Genomic DNA, 19,667 nt, shown 5'->3' with positions numbered 1-19,667 from the left:
TCCCAGCTATGAGTGACCATTCCCACCAAAGAGTAGCCCTATCGCCACCTACAACAATCATTCCACCAACCAATCAGAACAGCAAATGCCACCAACGACCTTCATCCGCACCAACATCAGAACTCCTCCAAGGAAAACCACAACAATCCCTTCCACCCACATCTTCGGTGCAAGCTCCGCATGCTACCTTCCACGAAGAGTGCCATGGGACTCGTCTAGGAGGGAAGTAATGTTAACCCCAACACGAAGAAAGAAAAAGAAAATAAAAAAGACGTAGGGCAAAGGCAGGAAAAATATAGCCCGACTGAAAAAAGAAAAGGAGAAAATGCCAAAAGCGCAAGGGCAACCTTAAAAGTCCAAGGCAAATGCAAAAGGAGAAAATTGCATTTTAAAATACAAAGGCGCACCCTGAAATCTTGTAAAAGAGTACCAGGCTCTCTCCTGTGCAAATTGTAAAGATAGACGGGCGGTGGAGAAGAAGCAAGAAGGATAGGAAGGAAATAGGAAAAGAGGGCCTAGGCCAATGGCCGGTCATGTAAAAAGGGGATGACTGCCCAAAGAGTAGGGCATGTATAAAAGCCAAAAAGTGGAATGAGAAGCTCATTCTTGTGTGTGGTCAAAAGTGGCTCTCATCTTCTTCTTCTTCTTCTTACTTGTTTGAGCTTGTGCTTGAGAGAGGAAGTGTGAGAGTGTGAGGGAGTGAGTGTGTGAGGGTGAGGGACCGGGGAGGAGCTCTCCATCCTCTCCTCTCTTCTTCTCTTCTTTTCTCTTCTCTTGTCTTGGTCGCGACAATGGAGCGTGGAGCTTGAGGATGGAGCTTGCTTGAAACTTGCACTTGGATCATGGAGCTAGCGGAGTGCGCAAGAGAGGAGGTAACTCGATCGGCATGGAGGTAAGCTCACTACACACGTAGATATGGATGGCGCGTCAGCTATGTGAGAGGTAAACATTAATGCTCGGCTTGGAACGCTTGAACAATAAGCGGTCCGTGGGTCTTAGTAGTTGAGCGAAAGCTCCCACACTTGTGATCCTATTGGGTGGGAGAAGCGAGAGGCTATTGCGGGGTTCTCTGACAAGGGCCTGTGACCCCCTCCTCTCTGCTGTCGTGCTTGTCTGAGGGGCTGGTTGAGGCCCCCCTACCGTCTGCCTCTGTCATCGCTAGACCCATATAAAACCATCAGCATCCACCTACGAGTTTGCTGACTAAGCTGCCTTAGCTCCAAAACGCGTGCAATTTGTTGTTTGATGCCCAAAGTCATGGCATCATAAGCACTAACCAGACTACCCTGTCATAATAACATGCTGCTTGAAAAAGTGTATCTACCTCAATCTTAAGAAACTTAGGTATGTTTATATCTTTCACAACCACCCGTACCTTCGAACGTCCTGTGGTTGTCATTGCATCCGCAGAGGAAAAAAAAACTATGCCGAAAAGCCGTCCAAAGTCCTTCACTAACTTATGATACTCAATTGCCAATCCAGGGAATAGAAGGGTGACCGGGTGTCTAGGAAACCTATTGTGGAGCACGAATTTCTCCACTGAGAAGGCACTATACCAGGGAACCATATAGATGACCCCCTTTGTGGAGGCGTGAGTTTAACTATCCACTAGATCACGAGCTATATCCATGGACCTGAGTTAAACCATCAAGATTCCCTAACCCATGAGAACTACCTCCGCATTTTGCGTTGTGCCTATGCGTAGTGTGGAGTGAAGCCAATCCCGAAGTTGGGCCTTGGATGGAGTGTCCTACAACCTATCCAAAGATTGTTGTTTCTTTCAATTCCAGCTCAGTAGCACGAACGAAAAGGAGTTGTTCCTCCGAAAGGACGGCACACAAGGTGTTTGATTGGAGGGTACTCACAGAATGCGTCACGTCTTACCAAAGGTTTCCATTGCACGTCATTGCTACTGAGAACCTACCAAGCTAGTTACTGCAATACCGGAGGGAATGTTGCTACAGACGAAGGGAGCAACGATTGGTAGTGTTATCACGTCTCTATAGACGCAGGCAAGTCTTGCTGAACTTGCAAAGAAGCAATCAACAGAGCAAACGAACATGCAATATATTATGGAGTTACAAGTGCAGGTCGACTGGGGAGGTCTTTTCGTGCATGAGGCAAACAACGGAGCCGTCATAGTAGGTCGATGGTGGAAGATCGTTGACACAGGGCGGAGCCTAGTGAGACGCAGACGCGATGGCACTGACGCAATCATGCAGTCACAAGCAAGGTAGGCGCGAGCAAGCAAGCACGAGCGGGGCAGGTGCAAGCAAAGCCGCGAGTGGGGCAATCCAGTGCGCTATCAACGACACAAAAAACGAATTATGCTCCTATTGACATTGGATGTGATACATGTGGAACACGGGTGCTGAATGAATGTGTGTGTGTGTGTGATAGCTACCCTAATGGTGAACTGCTTGTATTTATCGACCCACAAATCGAGATTAAAATCATGTTTTCCGATCATGTTACGAGATGACACTACCAAGTGTATTTCATGTATAAGCTTCACTCGTATTGTATAAAGGTCGAGACCCTATTCTAGCTCCCGTATGTCACAAAAGGCAAGAATATAGTTATATACTCTGCTTCTCTTGTCAAAAGGAATACGATGGAAGTTGTACGTTTTGGAATACAGCCACAACCCTCAAAGATCATATAACTTCATTCTCAGGGTGATTCCCCCTAAAGCTTATACAGCTTGTGGTAGTGGCCACATTTGTACAGCTACAATGCTTATTGCGTTCTGCATCTCTGCTCATTCACCACTTTATACATGTAGAACCAAAGAAAGATTTTGAGCTACTTTCGCAATACACCACTCATGAAATCCGACACGACCAACAGGGGGTCCATGTCACCATTCGATCCTTCAATGACAATGTCTTCCATTCGAGCCTGGACTCCATGAGCAGACAGGTCTTCAAGAAATGCGTTACCTTGAGCAAGCTCTTTCAGCAGCTCAAGCCGTCCCTCTCTGCTTAGTAGCTTGAGGAAAAATGAGACTGTTGTTGCACCACTTCTGAGAACATCAGCTACAGATAATGAGCGTCTGGAAAGTTCTACCAATGACACCTGCAACACAAGGAGAAGATCAAGAGATGTATGGGCTATACAATCATCTACAACGTTCACCACATTTCTTCCACAACCAATTGTTATCTAGTTGGCTTGCATTGGTCATCGAATATCTCCACGAAGTTTGAAACCGGCATTGCAACATTCAGTACAGTGAAAGATCAATAGCATACATAAAGCTCTAGACCTTAGTTTCTTGAGGAATCCCAAGTTTTTGCTTGGCTATGGCAACAGCTCTTGGCATTCCTCCAATAGCATCTACCAAGCCTCTTTCTTGTGCTGCTTTGCCTGTCCATACCCGTCCTTGAGCAACTTCTTCCATTTTTAACACCTGAAACAGAACATTCAAAAGAAAGTTCAATCATCAAGTGCTCAAAGCATTACAGACATATGCACAGTAAAGATCATGTGGCCCATTTTCCAGCACCAACGCCTTCCATGTCTAGTTACAAAAATACTGTTGCAACATGTATGCAGGGCCACATTGATGCCAAATAAAATCTAATTCCCAAAAAACATTAACTCAACAACATCACTTTGAGGTGACACTTGATCCATCATGATATTACACATTCTCACAGGAATATGAAAAGGTTTGAACACACAGGGTCTATACATTGAGGAGCTTGAAGACCGGTACCCTGCAAGCATGGAGAAGGGGAACAAATTGCAAGCAATGTGGTGAAAAATTAGCTTCACTTAATGAAACAATGGTATTTTTAAGGACGGAGAAGGGGTTATAATAATGTAATGAGACTCAACAGCTCTTGAGGCTCTTTATAGAGCATCAAAAAATAACAGTGAACAAATATATGGCAGAATTATCAGACTGCAAAAGCAAGTACAAATGCAGTTTGAAAGGGGGAGACTTTACTGTAAGTGACACAAGGTGGTGCATCTTTGGATAGAGTTCACTTCGGACTACACCTGAAATGACAGAACACACCCAGGTGTTGAAGGCCTGCAGACTGTCTAGCACCCTAAACACATAAAAACATGTACAGAATGTGAAGGGATAATCCTTATCATATAGGTGTCCCCCTTGTGATCCTGAGGGTCTAGGAAACGTGCACATCCACTTCAATTTTTATTTAAACTAATCTACTAATTCATGGGAACAATCTAGACATTACCTCTTACTGCTGAAGGACCTCTCCAACATTTTCTTCAGAACATAAAGGGCCTTGTGTTGCATTGAAGGGAAGGTTGTTCACATCGCAGGAGGCAAGGTGTATGCTCATGGAGAACTCTAGAGAGTATCTAAAACATATTCCTGTTCAACGAAATCCAAGATGAGAAAGGAGAACTGTGTGGGTGCTGGTTTAGAGGGCAAAATCCACTCTGCTTTTCTAGCCCGTAGGTGTAGTCAGGGTGTAATGTTTGCCCCTTCAACTGAAGAGTGTGCCTCCATTAACCAAGCCGTCCACATGGCGCTGTTGTCATGCGTACCAGGTGTCCCAAAGGAGTGGCCACTCAATCATCTCCAAGGGGAGATGCCACAACTGGGTGGCACATAAAAGAATGCTGAGGTTGGAAAACTGTACTCTCATCAACCAGTTGCTGTCCATCATGCAGTTGGGCCAGTTTTCCAAGAGTACGTCTACTGCCACTGCACTGTGACAAGTGCTCTATCATCTAGTAGTGGATAATCTCCACTATGTTCTTGAACCGAACATGTGTGGTCCAGAGTTTTGGCCCATCCGACATAGCAAACAGGTAGACCTTGCCATTTTGAGATTCATGAATTACAAATTTCCGCCTCCAATGGAACCAAAAACTCCCCATGACCCATAATTCTCATGTGTAACCCTGGCCCACATCAGAGAACTCCTATGAGAGTAACTGGGCATGTCAAGAAAAGGCCCAAATTGGAAGGCCCGACTGGTGATTTGGGGGACACAAAGGAGGGTCCAGCAGGTGTGATGGGCTTGCTAACTACTGGGTCGGGGGATTGTTTGGGGTGTCCCCATCACACCTGCTGGTTGATTCTACAGGCGTATAGCCTCACTACAGGCTATGGTTGATTCTCCTTCGGCTATACCAAGGGGTGTGAGATCTACCTTCAACTTAACCATTCAATTCATCATGGTTATTGGCACCATACGAAAAACCCACATCAAGATCCTCTTCCTCCTTCAGCCTCAACATCCATGGTTAAGAGGGAGTTCCTACCCTGTCTTGGTATTCTACAAGTTTTGGCATTTCTCCTCAACATCAGCCTCCCTTATTGTACCTCCCCTTTGCATTGCATGATCATCACCCTATTTGTAAAAGAGCACTTGGGCAAGTAAACAATTTCCCCACAAGAAACACCATCCAAGGGGCACCTTGTTGCAAGTGCATTCTCATCATTTGGTATTACTCTTTGCATCTCATTGTGCAAAGCACCCCTGAGCGGATCATGAGTTGTTTCTACTGATGGTTCTTTCACCACACTTCCACAACACCTACATACTTCTTTTCCCTTCTCCCTTATCATCAACACCCACGGGTGATCGTGATAGCTTGTCCATTTGGTGATCTAGTCGATCTAACCATCCCTTTTCATTTCTTCTACCAAAAAAAAAAAAAGGGTTCAATGTGGTTCCATCTACCTTTGCATGCCCTAGTAGGACCCTAGGCAACCAACAATCACCCTTTGTCCAATGCCTTGGCCTATCTAGAGTGATCACTTGGGCTCCTTGGACTCCCTTGGTAAGATAATCATCGCCTCTAAAGTCTTAGTGGACCACTCTGCAACAACTGATATACACCTTTTGGATGGAATGCCTTTGCTACTTTTAGATGGAACACCTTTGGGGAAAAGTGGGCTTAAGTTCTCATTCTAATCCCTTCTTGGTTCCAATGTTGGGCTTGAGAGGGGGTGTTAAGCAACATTCTGTGTTTTTCTTCTGTAACCATAGCATATCTTCACAGCATTTTGCACTAGCTCACCGGCATGATTTACAGGTTGTAGCAGGCACCCTACTATAGGGAAAAAATCAGCCAGAATCACATGTTCTTTTACTAGAGAAATCAAGAAGAAAGCTAAGGGCATACCATTGGAATGAGGAGATTCTATCTATATGCCTTATCTAAGAAGATATGGGGTTTATAATCTTGAGAAACATGCACGTATGACTTCCCCCTAATCTTTAACATCAATGCTTACCGGAAGAAGAACACTCTCAAGTTCAAGGAAAAGGATTTGGTACCCTCATTCAAGAAGTTTGTGATAAATTTCTCAAATTATCCAAACCTATCCTTTGTCACTATTAGGATGAGTGCACAATGGGAATGTGAGTCAGAAACGGAGCAGGAGCAATGTTGAGTGAGAAAGAGAGAATCCCAAGGTGAGTGTACTAGCTTGTCACGGTACACAAAGAATAAAATGTATTTATATGTTAGGAAACAAATAAGGGTATATTCACACTCGTATAAGTTTATACACACAGAGATTAAGGGACATTACACCTGATGGGACTTTATATCCAACAACCTCCCACTAAAAGGCCTGAAGTGGCATCTTTAAGCTAGTCAACTCCCACTAATTAGATGCAATGCTCATGCTCAGCCTTTGTAAGGCTCTTAGTGAGAACATCCACAAGGTTATCTTGGGTTTTAACCTTAGTCAGTGTGACAAGACCGTCATCTGGGATAAAAATAGATATAAAAATAATGTTGAGTGTCCTTGACTAGTGAGAACCTCATAATTATGAAATATCACATTTTTATGAAGAAATCAATGAAAATAAATAGCGAAACAAAATTGAAAAAAACTAGTTTTTTGCATTAGACAATCAAATCATCAGCAATGAAGACTGGTTAGGGTGTCCCCCCTTCCTAAGCTAGGTTCACCTCCTTGACCTTGGCTGGTCCCTTGATCGGTTCACTTGTTTTCCCTTGACGTTTGGCACCCAATAGTATCACTACCCTATCCCCTTTCTTGAATTTTGTAAATCTTTTAGGGAGGTCCTGCAGTTTTCTCTGTTCTTCCATTCGTGTGAAGTGATACCGAACATCTAAGTGTTTGGTACGTGCATGAAACATGGCATTCTTAGCCAAACACATGGCACTCTAGTTATCGCAACCAAGCACTGGAGTACATGAAGATAGACCAAAATTCATGACCAAACGGCCAAGCTAAATAGCTTCCTTAGAAGCTTTTGTGGCTAAAATATATTTAGCCTCTGTAATACTCAATGCCACAATTTTTTGCAACCTTGAGCACCAAGAAATAGGCCCATCAGCCAGAGTAAAGACATACCCACTAGTAGAATTTCTAGTGTCAAGATATGTTGCCATGTCCAAATCATAGAATCCCTCCAACTCTGGTGTACCCTTTCCATAGCATATACACTTTTCTTGTGTATCTTTCAAGTATCTAAAGATATATTTCACTGCTTTCCAATGTGGTTTGCCAAGGTCAGACATGAATCTACTAACAACTCCCACTACATGAGCAATGTCAGGGTGAGTTGCAACCATAGCATACATCAAAGAACCACAAACTGATGCATAAGGTATGCCCTTGATAGCACTAGCAGTTGCATCATTCTTTGGGCAATCAGCTTTGCTAAGTTTTATATGTGGCCGTAAAGGCACACCAAGAGGCTTAGCATCAACTATATTAAATCTGTCAAGTACTTTGCTAATGTAGTTGTCTTGTGAGAGAAACAACAAAGTGCCGCCCTCTCTCTCTTTTAATGTGCATGCCCAAAATGTGTTCAGCTGCCCCTAAATCTTTCATTGAGAAGGCTAAATTCAGCTGCCTTTTAAGAGTATTCAAAGTACTCTTATGCTTTCCTGCAATCAACATGTCATCCACACATAAGACTAGCACAAGAGACTTCCATCATCAACCTTTTAATATATAAGCAGTGATCTACATAACTACGTTTAAATCCATGGCTGAGCATGAAGGTATCCAAGATACATGCCTTCCTAGAGGCTCCATGAAAGTATGAACTCTTTAAATGTTTTTCCAAAACACAGTCATCACAAAAGTCAAGTTTTGAGTTTTTCACATCAACTCTTCTAAGTGAAGAAAGTCCCTGTAAAACCTTTTGGCTTATGTGTCCAAGATGGTTGTGCCATAACTCCATGTGTGACTGCACTTTAACAACTGCAAGAAACTTTCCAGGAAGTGCCTTGCAATGGAGATAATATAGAGTTTCCATTTTACCACCTCTAGTAACTAGCATAGACCCTTTCTATATGTTCCAAATTCCACCACCAAAGGTAGTGAAATAACCCTTGACATCTAGCTGCCTAACGGAAAGCAATCTCTTCCTAATGCCAAGTACAAACCTAACATCATGAAGGATCAACCTTTGGCATCTAGCTGCCCAACGAAAAACAAGCTCTTCCTAATGCCAGGTACATACCTAACCCTTGGCGTCTAGCTGCCCAACGGAAAGCAAGCTCTTCCTAATGCCAAGTACATACCTAACATCATGAAAGATCCATTTCTGACCATTTTCAAGAGCTAGGTGTATGGTGCCCATTCCTTCAATATCACATACATGGTTGTTGCCTAGATAGACTTTCCCAAGGTTACCTTCTGTATAAGAAGAAAAACATTCCAAGGATAGATTTACATGAAATGAAGCACCATTGTCAAAAATCCACAATTATAACAAACCATCATGAGCAGACAACAAGGCATCTATCACATCTCTTTTAATGATATACATGTCTTCCACTGTCAAGGCATGTGGATCTAAAGATGCAACCAGTAAAGCATCATCTCTATCTTCTTCTATCTCCTCAATAACATTAGATATCACATTTTTCTTTTCTATTTCTTTAGGGATTGAGTTGCAATCTTTCTCATTATTTTCATCTTTTGCATTAGCTTGCTTCTTGCGTTCTTGCTCCCTTTTATAGTACCTGCAATCAGGCTTTTTATGCCCTTTTCATCCACACTGATAGCAAGTGACATCTTGCTGTTTTTCCTTACTTTTGCTATGATTTTTGTTCTTATTTGCAACATTTGATCTCTTTTTAGTTTGTCCTCTTACATTGTAGACTGATCCACTGTTTTCCCCACTTGCCTTCTTGCGTCTAATCTCCTCATTGAAAATAGAACCACGAACACCATCAAATGTCAAGTTCGATTGTTGCTCAATGACACAACCAATGCTTCCCATGAATTGGGAAAAGTCATGAGTAAGAAGATAACCCTCAGCTTAGGATCAAAAGCTAGCAAATCTGCATCCTGTAACTGACTCAAAATGCCAGTGAAAGTATTTAAATGCTCTGAGGCGAGCTTAGACTCATCAAGCTTCAAGTTGATTAACTTTCGCATGAGATGTACCTGATTGACAAGAGTCGTATTCTCATACGTAGCCTTGATTTTCTCCCAAACTACATAAGCAGTGGTAAGTTTCTTGATATCAACCAAGATATCATCTGTGACAACCATTTTAATGTAAGTAATGGCTTTCTTATTCATTTTAGCCCCAATCCTCATCTGACAAAGCAACACGCTTATGTTCTGCCAAAGCATCATCGCAATCCTTCAAAAAAAGTATATCCTGCATACGATCTTTCCAAATATCAAAGCCATTGCCATCAAATTTATGAATCTCAAAAAGATTCTTTGTGTTAGATGTAGATGCATTGCCAACCATCTTTAGCAATAGGAGATTGCAATAAAATGTTGAATACCTTCAACCAATAGCAAGGTTGCTGAATATAACAGCAAGTACACACATTGTCCTTCCAAAGGTGTCCAAGAAGCAGATGTTTTGCTGCAATCTCAGTCCCAAGTACTGATTACAGCATGTACATGAATCAAATCTGATGCATTCTTCAATAATACATCACCAGATTGCCCAAATGCAATATCCCAAGTGCTATATAAACCACTACTTCACTGCATAATGAGCATTCAGCAATGCATGTACCAAGAGAAGCTGTCCTTTTGTAACATTTGATACATCCCCACTCCGAATTTCTCCCACTCAGCAGTGAATCTGCTGTAATTTCACTATCAAGACACAAATTGGCTCAAAATGCATCACCGTTGCGAAAAGCCCCAAAATTTTTGCAGTAAATCTGCCCAAATTGCATTAATTCATCATCCTGATTATCAAATACGGGAAAATGTTGCAGAAATTTCACAAATTCTGCAAAACCCTCACATTTTGAGGTCCAACTGTGCACAACTTACAGTGAAATTGGCTCAGCTGAGCAAAATTTCACTTGTGTTAGAAAAACCCCAAATGTTTGAAGCAAATACACACAATGTCTGCAATTTCTGGGTCAGATGTCACTATTTTGCATAACCAGCATCAAATCCGAGAAAATACCCAAATTTTCAGGCATAAAGCTGCACAGATCTGTATCTTGTGCTTGCACACGAACCCCCGTTAATAAATAAGGGGCCTGCTTACTGGAGGGAATTAAAATTTATCAAAAAATGCCAGAAAATTGACAAACAACCCAGCCACTCACCTGTTAACAGATCACGTGTTGTCGTTGTCCGTCCTACCTGCACTCGATGCTGCCAGCCCGTCGCCTGTCCCGCTTGCATGTCATCTGACCAGCCAGCTTCAGTTCGTGGCTGTCAGCTGCTCTCGATAGCTGATGCCTGCAGAAACATGTTGTATCTGCCTGTCACTCTATGCTTGCTGGTCACAACTGATACGCCTGCTTGTCAAACTGACCACTGATCGACAATGATTGCCTATTCCGGTCCTCAAGAACCCAAACACATTTATGAATGCTCTCATACTAGTTTGAAGAGTGCAAGAGGAAGCACTTAGGAAATGTGCATGTCAATCGAGATGTGTACAGTTGTTCAATGCAGCGAGAGAGTGAAGAGTCGAGAGATGGGTGTGTACCAGTGTGGTACACACCAAGAATAAAAGAATGTATTTATACTTGGGATACGGTACACCTACACCCGCAAGGGTGTGTTCACATGTGTAAATCAATAAATACATGAGAGTAGAGTAAGGGCCTTAACACCCAACATTTCATGTACAACTCTTCATCCAAGTCACCATAAAGAAAAGCAGTCTTCACATCCATCTAATCCAACTCTAAATCCAAGGATACAGTGAGAGCAAACAAAACACGGAGTGTAGTCATCTTCACCACTAGTGAAAAAACCTCTTGGAAGTCTATGACTTCCTCCTATGTATAGCCCTTACCAACCGAACATGCCTTGTACTTGGATTCCCATCAATATATTTCAACTTGTAAACCCATTTGTCAGGGATAGCTTTCCTCTCCTTGGGCAAAGGTACAAGTTCCCATATGTTATTTGCGTACAAAGACTTCATCTCTTCCTGCATAGCAAGCTCCCACTTTCTCGTGTTTTCACCTGATTGTGCCTCTCTAAATGTCAAAGGCTCACCTTCATCAGTCAATAAAATGCAATCCAAAGATGGCTGAAACCTCTATGACTGCCTTCTAACATGTGTAGACCTTCTTACCTAGTGATTTGTGTTGTTAGGCAATGGGCCTAAATCCTCAGATATGTGCACACCATCAGTTGGTGGTTGATTTTCAGCATTTTCTTGCTGCTGTAACTTGTTTTCAGCATGTTCTTCTTGATGTCCTATTCCATCCTATGCATCTATTTGCTGCCCATTATCTTATGGCTGTAGCACAATAGGTTGCTGCTCATTTTCAGCATCAAAAGGAACACAATTTTCAGCTAATGGTTGCTGAATGGCTGGCTGCTTATACTGAAATTTGACCTTCTTTTTGTCACAGTCACCCTATGTAGCATTTTTCAGCAACTTTGCCTCATTAAATACTATGTCTAGGCCACGTACTATCTTCTTGTCCTAAGTAAATCAAACTCTATAACCCATCTCTCCCTCATCTCCATATCCTATGAAGATGCCCTTGATGGATTTCATGTCTAGTTTAGTCCTCTGATTTACAGGAACGTATACAAAGGCATCACAATCAAAGACATGCAAATGGTCATATGAAGCAAGTTTGCCAAACCAAACCTCTTCAAGAATCCCATTTTCCAGTGCACGATTGGGAGAGTGATCGCACACATAAACTGCAATTTTAAGAGCCTCTCCCCTCAAGTGCTGTGGAAGATTAGCTGTGGACAACATGCATCTGACTCTCTCACAAAGTGTGCGATTATAACCTTTCAACCACGCCATTTGATACAGGATTGTAAGGGGCTGCCAATTCTCTGTTAATGCAATGCATCTCACAAAACTTTTTCGAACTCATTAGAGACATACTCACCCCCATTATCTTTTTTTATAGAGCTTTCTACACTTTAACACATGCACCTATGACTTTACTGAAATCATCAACAAAAGTGACAAAGTACCATACATCCCCATGTGAATTAACATGCATAGTGCACACATCAAAGCGTACTAAATCAAGAGCATTGGACTTCTTAACGATACCAGAGTAATAAGAAAACTTTGCATGTTCTCCATATATGCAATAATTACAAAAGTCAAGACCAGCACTTTTTACATCTAATCTCCCGCAAGAGGAGAGAACCTACTGGCCTTTCTCGCTCATACGACCAAGCCTTTTGTGCCAAAGTTCCATCTGTGAATAAGCTTCAACCAAAGCCAAAAACTTGTCAAGTAATGCTTTACAATACAAATAGTACAAAGTCTCCTTTTTACTGCCCTTAACAATCAGTATAGAGCCCTTGTGGACCTTCCAAGATCCACCACCAAAGGTACTAAAATATCCTCTTGCATCAAGCTACCCAAGTAACAATAGACTTTTCTTTATACCAGGTACATATCTAACATCTTGTAAAATCAGCTCTTGGCCGTTTTTAAGGGCCAAGTGAATGGTACCTACACCCTCTATTTCACATGCATAGTTGTTGCCCAAGTAAACCCTGCCTAGACAACGTGTAGTATATTTGAAAAAAGACTCCAAAGAGAAAGTAACATGAAAAGAGGCACTATTGTCCATTATCCATGATTGGGAAGCATCAATTACCTCGTTTTTGGTAATGGGCATATCACGTGTTGTTGCAATAATATCTATATCATTGCATGAGGCTGCAACAAGTATCTCTCCAATGTCGAAGAGCAGTTCAATGACCACACTAGATGCAACAATGGCCTTTGCAACTTCTATTGAGAAAGAGCTATCATCATCTTTCTTGTCATCCTTCTTTTTCTTTCATTGATGTTTCTTTCTCTCATGCTCTTTCTTGTAGTACCGACAATTAGGCTTTGTATGCCCTTTACGCCCACACTGATAGCAATTAGCATCTTGATGTTTGCCCTTGCTTTTAGTCCTACTTTTGCCTTTATTTCATGCATTACCTCTCTTCTCTAGCCTGCCTCTAAGATGGTAAGCTAAGCCATTGGTTTTTCCACTAGACTTTTGTCTGATCTCCTCATTGAGAATAAAGCCCCTAACACCATCAAAGGTTAAAACAGAATTGTTACTAAGTGAAATAACCAAAGACTCCGAGCTATCAGGCAATGCCATTAACAAGAAAATAGCCTTTAGTTTATCATTAAAGGGCTATAAACCAGAATCCTGCAATTGACTCAAAATCCCAGTGAAAGCACTCAAATGCTCAAATATTAGCTTATACTCATCGAACTCCATGTTCACAAGCTTGCACATGAGATGCACTTGATTCACTGGAGTTGTATTTTCATAAGTGTGCATTAACTTTTTCCATATGGCATAAATTGTATCAAGACGCTTAATGTCTATAAGTACATCATCACACACAACCATTTTAATGTATGCAATGGCCTTCTTGTTGAGTCTAGCCCAATCCTCATCTGTCGTACTGCAAGCTTGGTTTCCAAAAGAGCACCATCACAATCCTTAAGAAACAAAATGCCTTGCATCCTATCCTTCCACAAATCAAAGCGAGTGCCATCAAACCTCTAGATTTCAAGAAGGGACATAGTGTCACTATTGCTAAAAGCATTAGTGGCCATTATTCAGCAAAGTGCCAAGTACCAATGCTGTATTTTATGATAGTAAATAACACGCTAAATATTCAGCTAATTTCCGCCCAAAATTTCAGAAAATAAGAGGAAGATTTGATCCAAATACATGTATAGCAATAGAAATAATGACTTTCATCAATATAGCTGAGATTTCAGCATGCATTCCATGCATACACCATTGCAAAGTGACTCCCACTTCAGCAATATCACCAAAAATACATTTGCAACAATCCCAAATCTGCAAATGATCACTAAGACTACATGAATATTCAGCAATACATCAACTCAATAGGAGCTGCCTAACAAGTGTTCTACATACATATGTGCCCAAAAGCACTTCTAATACACAAAAAACACCAAAATTCTCTGCAATTTCTTTAAAAATCTCACAAGTGAGAGATACTAAACTCAAATTACACTGCTTACAGAACCAAGATTGCTTCAGCAATGTCCCCAAAGTGCATTTCACACATCAATTTTTCCAAAATCTACAAATTTCAGCAAAAGCCCCAAAATTTCACTAACCAATCTGCCCCAATTGCATTAATACATGTTCTCGAGAGCATAAAACAGGTGAATTTTGCAAAATTTTGAAAAAGCCCCAAATTTCTCAGGTCCAGATGTGCACCAATGTTAGTGAATTCGGCTTAGCTAGCAAAATTTCATTAATACATCAAAAGCCCCAAGAATTTCAAAGCCAATGTGCACAATTTCTACAATTTCCGAATCAAATATCACCGTTATGCATGAACAACATCAAATCTGGAAAAAGCCCCAAATTTTCAGGCACAAATTTGAGAATTGTGCTTATGTGCACCAACCCCTATCAGTGAGCAAGGGGCTTCCTTGCAGAAATCAAGAAAATTTTGACGAAACCGGCCCAAAATGTGACGAAAAAACAGCCATTGACCTACATTGCCTGCATCTAACCAACCTGACCCGTCGCCTGCCAAGAAACAGTCACCTCGTCAAAACTAACATGTTGCCTCCTTGGAAAGGCTGCACCTGACCTATCTGAGCAAAAAACAAGCCTGAAACATTATCACTACACAAAACGAGACCTAGGAGCTATCGCTTGTCTTGCCTAAGCAAAAAAAAAAACGACATGATGTTTCTTTACATGTGCAAGCTGTAACTGACTCGCACTGTCCTCGGGAAGCGCGCACACATTTGCTAAGGCTCTGATACCAATTTGTTGGGATGAGTGCACAATGGGAGTGCGAGTCAAAAATGCAGCAAGAGCAGTGTTGAGTGTGAGAGAATTCCAACGTGAGTGTACCCGCTCATCACGTTACACAAACAATAAAATGTATTTATATGTTAGGGTACAAATAAGGGTGTGTTCACACCCATATAAGTTTATACACATGGAGATTTAAGGGAATTTACACCCAATAGTCACCACATGTAACTACTTGCAAGTGGTCCTCACCTTACTAAACCAAAAGAAAGCAACGGAGGAAGAGGGCTTGCAGCCACTCTTTTTTGACATAAATTTAGGCATGGATAGATATGTCATGATGAAAGTCGAGACTCATCCTCACAGAAACCATGCTACTAACCTAGCTTTAGCAGAAAATGTCCCTAATGCAATAAACGTTATTTCCACACCATTGTTATGGTGGAAAAAGACAACTAGTTATGGTGGATAGTGATCCTGACGACACTATGGTCCTAGAACACTATAAAGACATAAAAATAGCTTCGTTAATTACCCCATTGCTGTCCTTTAGACACGAACACTAACAATTGGAAACAATATCTTCCAACAATTGCTTGAAAATAACGCTTTACAACTTGTACAACTTGCCTTTTCTCATATTCTACCATTGGATATCACAACCCTTCCCCGGTTCCATTCTTACCCTACCAAGGGTCTATCCAGTGCCCATACACTATGCTTGCTGAGGATTTCTTCTCCGTCTTAGTACGAGCATGGGTTTACCACACCACTACTAGAGCCCCCCTAGCATCATGCCACCATAGGAGGGAACCTCCTCCAACCGTCAATCTCATCGTCCTAGGTGCTTGTCCCCATACTATGCAATTATATTTCCATGTCCGTAATAGTGTCTAATCTCAGTGAAAACACGAGCTCGGGATGGGGGGAATTGTTATCTATTCTCATTTGACCCATGTACAGAAAATTCACAACTCCTCTTTCCCATCACAATTAAAAAAAACCACACCAAGGTATAAGCATTTCTTCTAGGCATTATATCCACTTCAAGCAACCCACTTCATAATTTCAGCATTTTCAAGCTGATACCATTGCATAATCCCTATCTTGGTATAAAATGCAGCCATGCAAGTACTAGGTGCTATTGAAGAAAACGACCATCTCATATATACTCTTCTCGTCTCCACTACACCCCACCACTTAGGTGGAATTTAGCATGCAACTCTTAAGCCATGATTTACTGCACACTTACGAATGATCCTCTAACAAGGGAAATAATTGCTCAATACAAATTACTTGGATTCGTTACATTTTCACAATTCTAATCTTTAGACCTCTTTCCTTGTATTAGACCCTACTCTAGGCAACTCTAAGGCTTTTCCCTAGAGAGATTTAAAAGAGGGTCAACTCTCTCCTAAGGTCCTCATCGGTGCATATAACTACAATTTCTAATTTTCTCATGGTAGCCCTCAATCTATCAATATGTATTGTTGATATTTCTTAAGAAAGTGGCTTTAGTTCTATATGAAATCTAAGTCCAACTCCTACGCATGGGCATAGCCTTTTAGACTAATCCATCCTCCTCTTCTTATGCTAGGAGTGCCTAGAAGTTGATTTAGTTTATTTACTTTTACAACCCATGCAACCAAATACTATCATGACCATATTGTAGAAATAATAAGTTCAAACTCTTCATAATCAATCCCAATGGCAAGTTCATAGAATCCACTATTGTGTCACTCTAATTTTGTCTATAGTATTTCTTCTTTTATGCAAAAACCAACTGTAAGCCACCATGGAGATCTAGATTGGTGTCAATATGGATTTGAAGAAAACTCTATGCTCACACATATTCCACATGTTAATCCTTACATCCTTTGTTTCATTTGATTATGACTTTGGTACCTCTCATTCACCTTCACATTTCCTGCCCTTCCCTCCCACTTTCACTTCACATTGATTCCTCTTCTTTCAATTCAAATCCTTACTTTAGACCTACAATGGGTTGTCCAATCTTAGTGCACATTTTCTTTGATGCACATCAAGGTTTCAGGCCATCACTAGACACGCAAAATTATACCACTTTACAACCTAGTACATCATTAGGGGGAATGCCACCCTTTCACAGTATGCCTTACACACACCCGCAAGTGCATTACTCTATGTCCCAATCTTGTGCTGATGAGTCACCTCCTTTGAAGGAAAGAAAGAGTGGAAAGGAATCACCTCCACATTTAGACCCAATTCCACTTTCCCGATTGGTCCCAAACACAGACCGCATTCCAATGCCGTCCTTAGGGAAAAAGGGAGTAACACACTCACACCCTCACAAAGACCTTCCTTGCACTTCTTGCCGAAGAAGGATATGTTTTGTACATTTTGCCAAAAACCCAGCCATAATGATGACAACGGTCACTCAAAGGCCAAGGGTCTTACACCCACACCCAAAACCACCTCATCCCCAACTAAGGGTCTTCTACCCACACCAAACTTGAATCCTATCCCCATTCCTTAACCAACCTCAACCCCTTCCGAAAGTGGTAGTGCCACTCCAAGGAGGTTGAGAGGAGGTCTTGCCCAAGTAGGTAGCGCAATTTCTCCACCCCCTAGTATCCATGTTCATAGGTGGCCGGCCACTGGTGTGGTGGATCCTGTATCTCCCGTTCCATCAATGCCTCATAGCATCTTTGATTGGTTTGGTCATTACCTTCCCCTAGGCTAGTCTCTTAGAGTTTTAGATCATCCTTAGGAACCTTAGGCTAGTTTCCTCTAGGCTTAGCCATATTTTTCAAGTTTTCCACTATGCTCTACACTCGCTTAAGCTTTCTTTTAGCACAACCTCCAAACCATCTCAATATGAAACATTTGGTATATAAGTCTCTTTCTTGATCCTTTCATGTTGGGTCTTGTATTTCTACTTAGGGCTAACATTGTAGGTCTGGGCTGAAGGTTTGTTTTTTTGGTTTCTGCCTTGGCGACTATTGCCTCCATTCAGCATGGAGATAGAGATAGCATCTTCTCTCTCAAGATCGGGCATCTTTTTCACCTATCTTAGCATCCATCTATCTTTCCTTTCAATTGAGGTGCTTTTTATCATTTCGCCATCATTGTCTACGCTACTAGTTTGTTTCCTTTTCATGACGGGTTGATTGCTACTTTAGTGGTTGTGACTTCACATTCTTGACTAGCATTGGAGCCATCTCCTAAGGTCAAGTTTGAGGTATGCCTACAATACTTGGTCAACACTAAAGCCCTCTCCTAAGATCAAGTATGGGCACATCCGTAATACCTTGCTAACTTTTCTCATTCTTCTAGTTGGGAAGGGTCATGTCTTCCTTCATCCATTTGCATGGTAGATTGCTATCTTGGTGCTTCTCGACTAGCATGGAGCCCTCCCACAAGGTTGGGATTCGGGCTTGGCTATACCACTTGATCAACATTGGAGCACTCTCTCAAGATCGAGTATGGGCATGTTCCGTGCACCCAAATGATTTGCCTCTCCTTTAGCTATTCTAGCTAAGAGATGTCAAGTCTATCTTCAATTCATCATGGTTCTCAGCACAATACAAAGACCAACATCAAGTTCCTCTTCATCCTTCAGCATTGACATCCATGGTTGAGGGGGGTTCCTACCCTTCATTGGTTTTCTACAGGTTTTCGCATTTGTATTTGACATCACCCTCCCTTCTCTGTTGTACCTTCTATTTGCATTTCATGATCATCATTACCTTTGTAGAGCGCCTAGGCAAGTGAACAATTTCTCCATAAGGGACACTATCCAAGTGATACCTACTACCTGCACATTCTCATCATCTAGCATTACTCCATTTATCTCATAGTGTTGAGCACCCCTGAGTGGATCCTCATCTATTTCCACCGACGGTTCTTTCACCACCTTATCACCACACCTATATATTTCCTCACCCTTCTACTTCATCATTGATACCATCGAGTGGTTGGGATAGCTTGTTTGTTTTATGATGTGGTGGATCTAGCCATCCCTTTTCATTCTTCCCCCACGAGGCACAATTACTTGAAAGGCCACCAACCATATCTTCTCCAAAAAAAAAGAGAGGGAGAGGGGGGAGAGAGAGATTTTCAATGTGGTTTCATCCGCCTTTGCAGGTCTTGGTAGGCCACTGGCCAACCGACAAGCACCCTTTGTTCAATGGCTTGGCCTCTCTTGGGTGATCATTCAAGCTCCCTTGGTTAAGACAACCATCGCCTGTATAGACTTGGTAGGCCACTAGGCAACCAATATGAACCCTTTGTCTTGGTAGGACACTGGGTAGCCAACATGCATCCTTTGTCTGATGTGCTGGCTACTTTGGGATGGAATGTCTTGGGGTCAAAATAGGCTTGTGCTAATGATTGTCCCAAATTTGATGAGAAGGCTGAAATGGCCAAGGTTCCATATTCATCATGTATAGGTAGTCTCATATATGTTATGATTGCTAGTCACTTGGACATTGCATTTGCAGTGGGATCAA

At 41.8% G+C, this 19,667-nt stretch overlaps 1 protein-coding gene across 1 annotated transcript in view; it reads right to left on the bottom strand.

The window, feature by feature from the left end:
- Positions 1-2,566: 2,566 nt before the first annotated feature.
- SPPA (signal peptide peptidase) overlaps positions 2,567-19,667 on the bottom strand; it is a 111,445-nt gene continuing 94,344 nt past the window's right edge. The window contains exons 13-14 of the mRNA XM_087684853.1: positions 3,269-3,412; positions 2,567-3,078 (exon numbers count right to left, since the gene is read on the bottom strand). Coding sequence (XP_087540979.1) covers positions 2,806-3,078; positions 3,269-3,412 — 417 coding nt within the window. The 3' untranslated portion in view covers positions 2,567-2,805. The remainder of the gene's footprint in view (positions 3,079-3,268; positions 3,413-19,667) is intronic.

The sequence above is a fragment of the Lygodium microphyllum genome, chromosome 9 (genome assembly GCF_053477565.2).
Source record: "Lygodium microphyllum isolate KBCC chromosome 9, Lygodium_microphyllum_v1.1.10, whole genome shotgun sequence".
NCBI lineage: Eukaryota > Viridiplantae > Streptophyta > Polypodiopsida > Schizaeales > Lygodiaceae > Lygodium > Lygodium microphyllum.
Note: the sequence above shows the minus strand (reverse complement) of the source record. Positions and strands in the feature narration are given on the sequence as shown.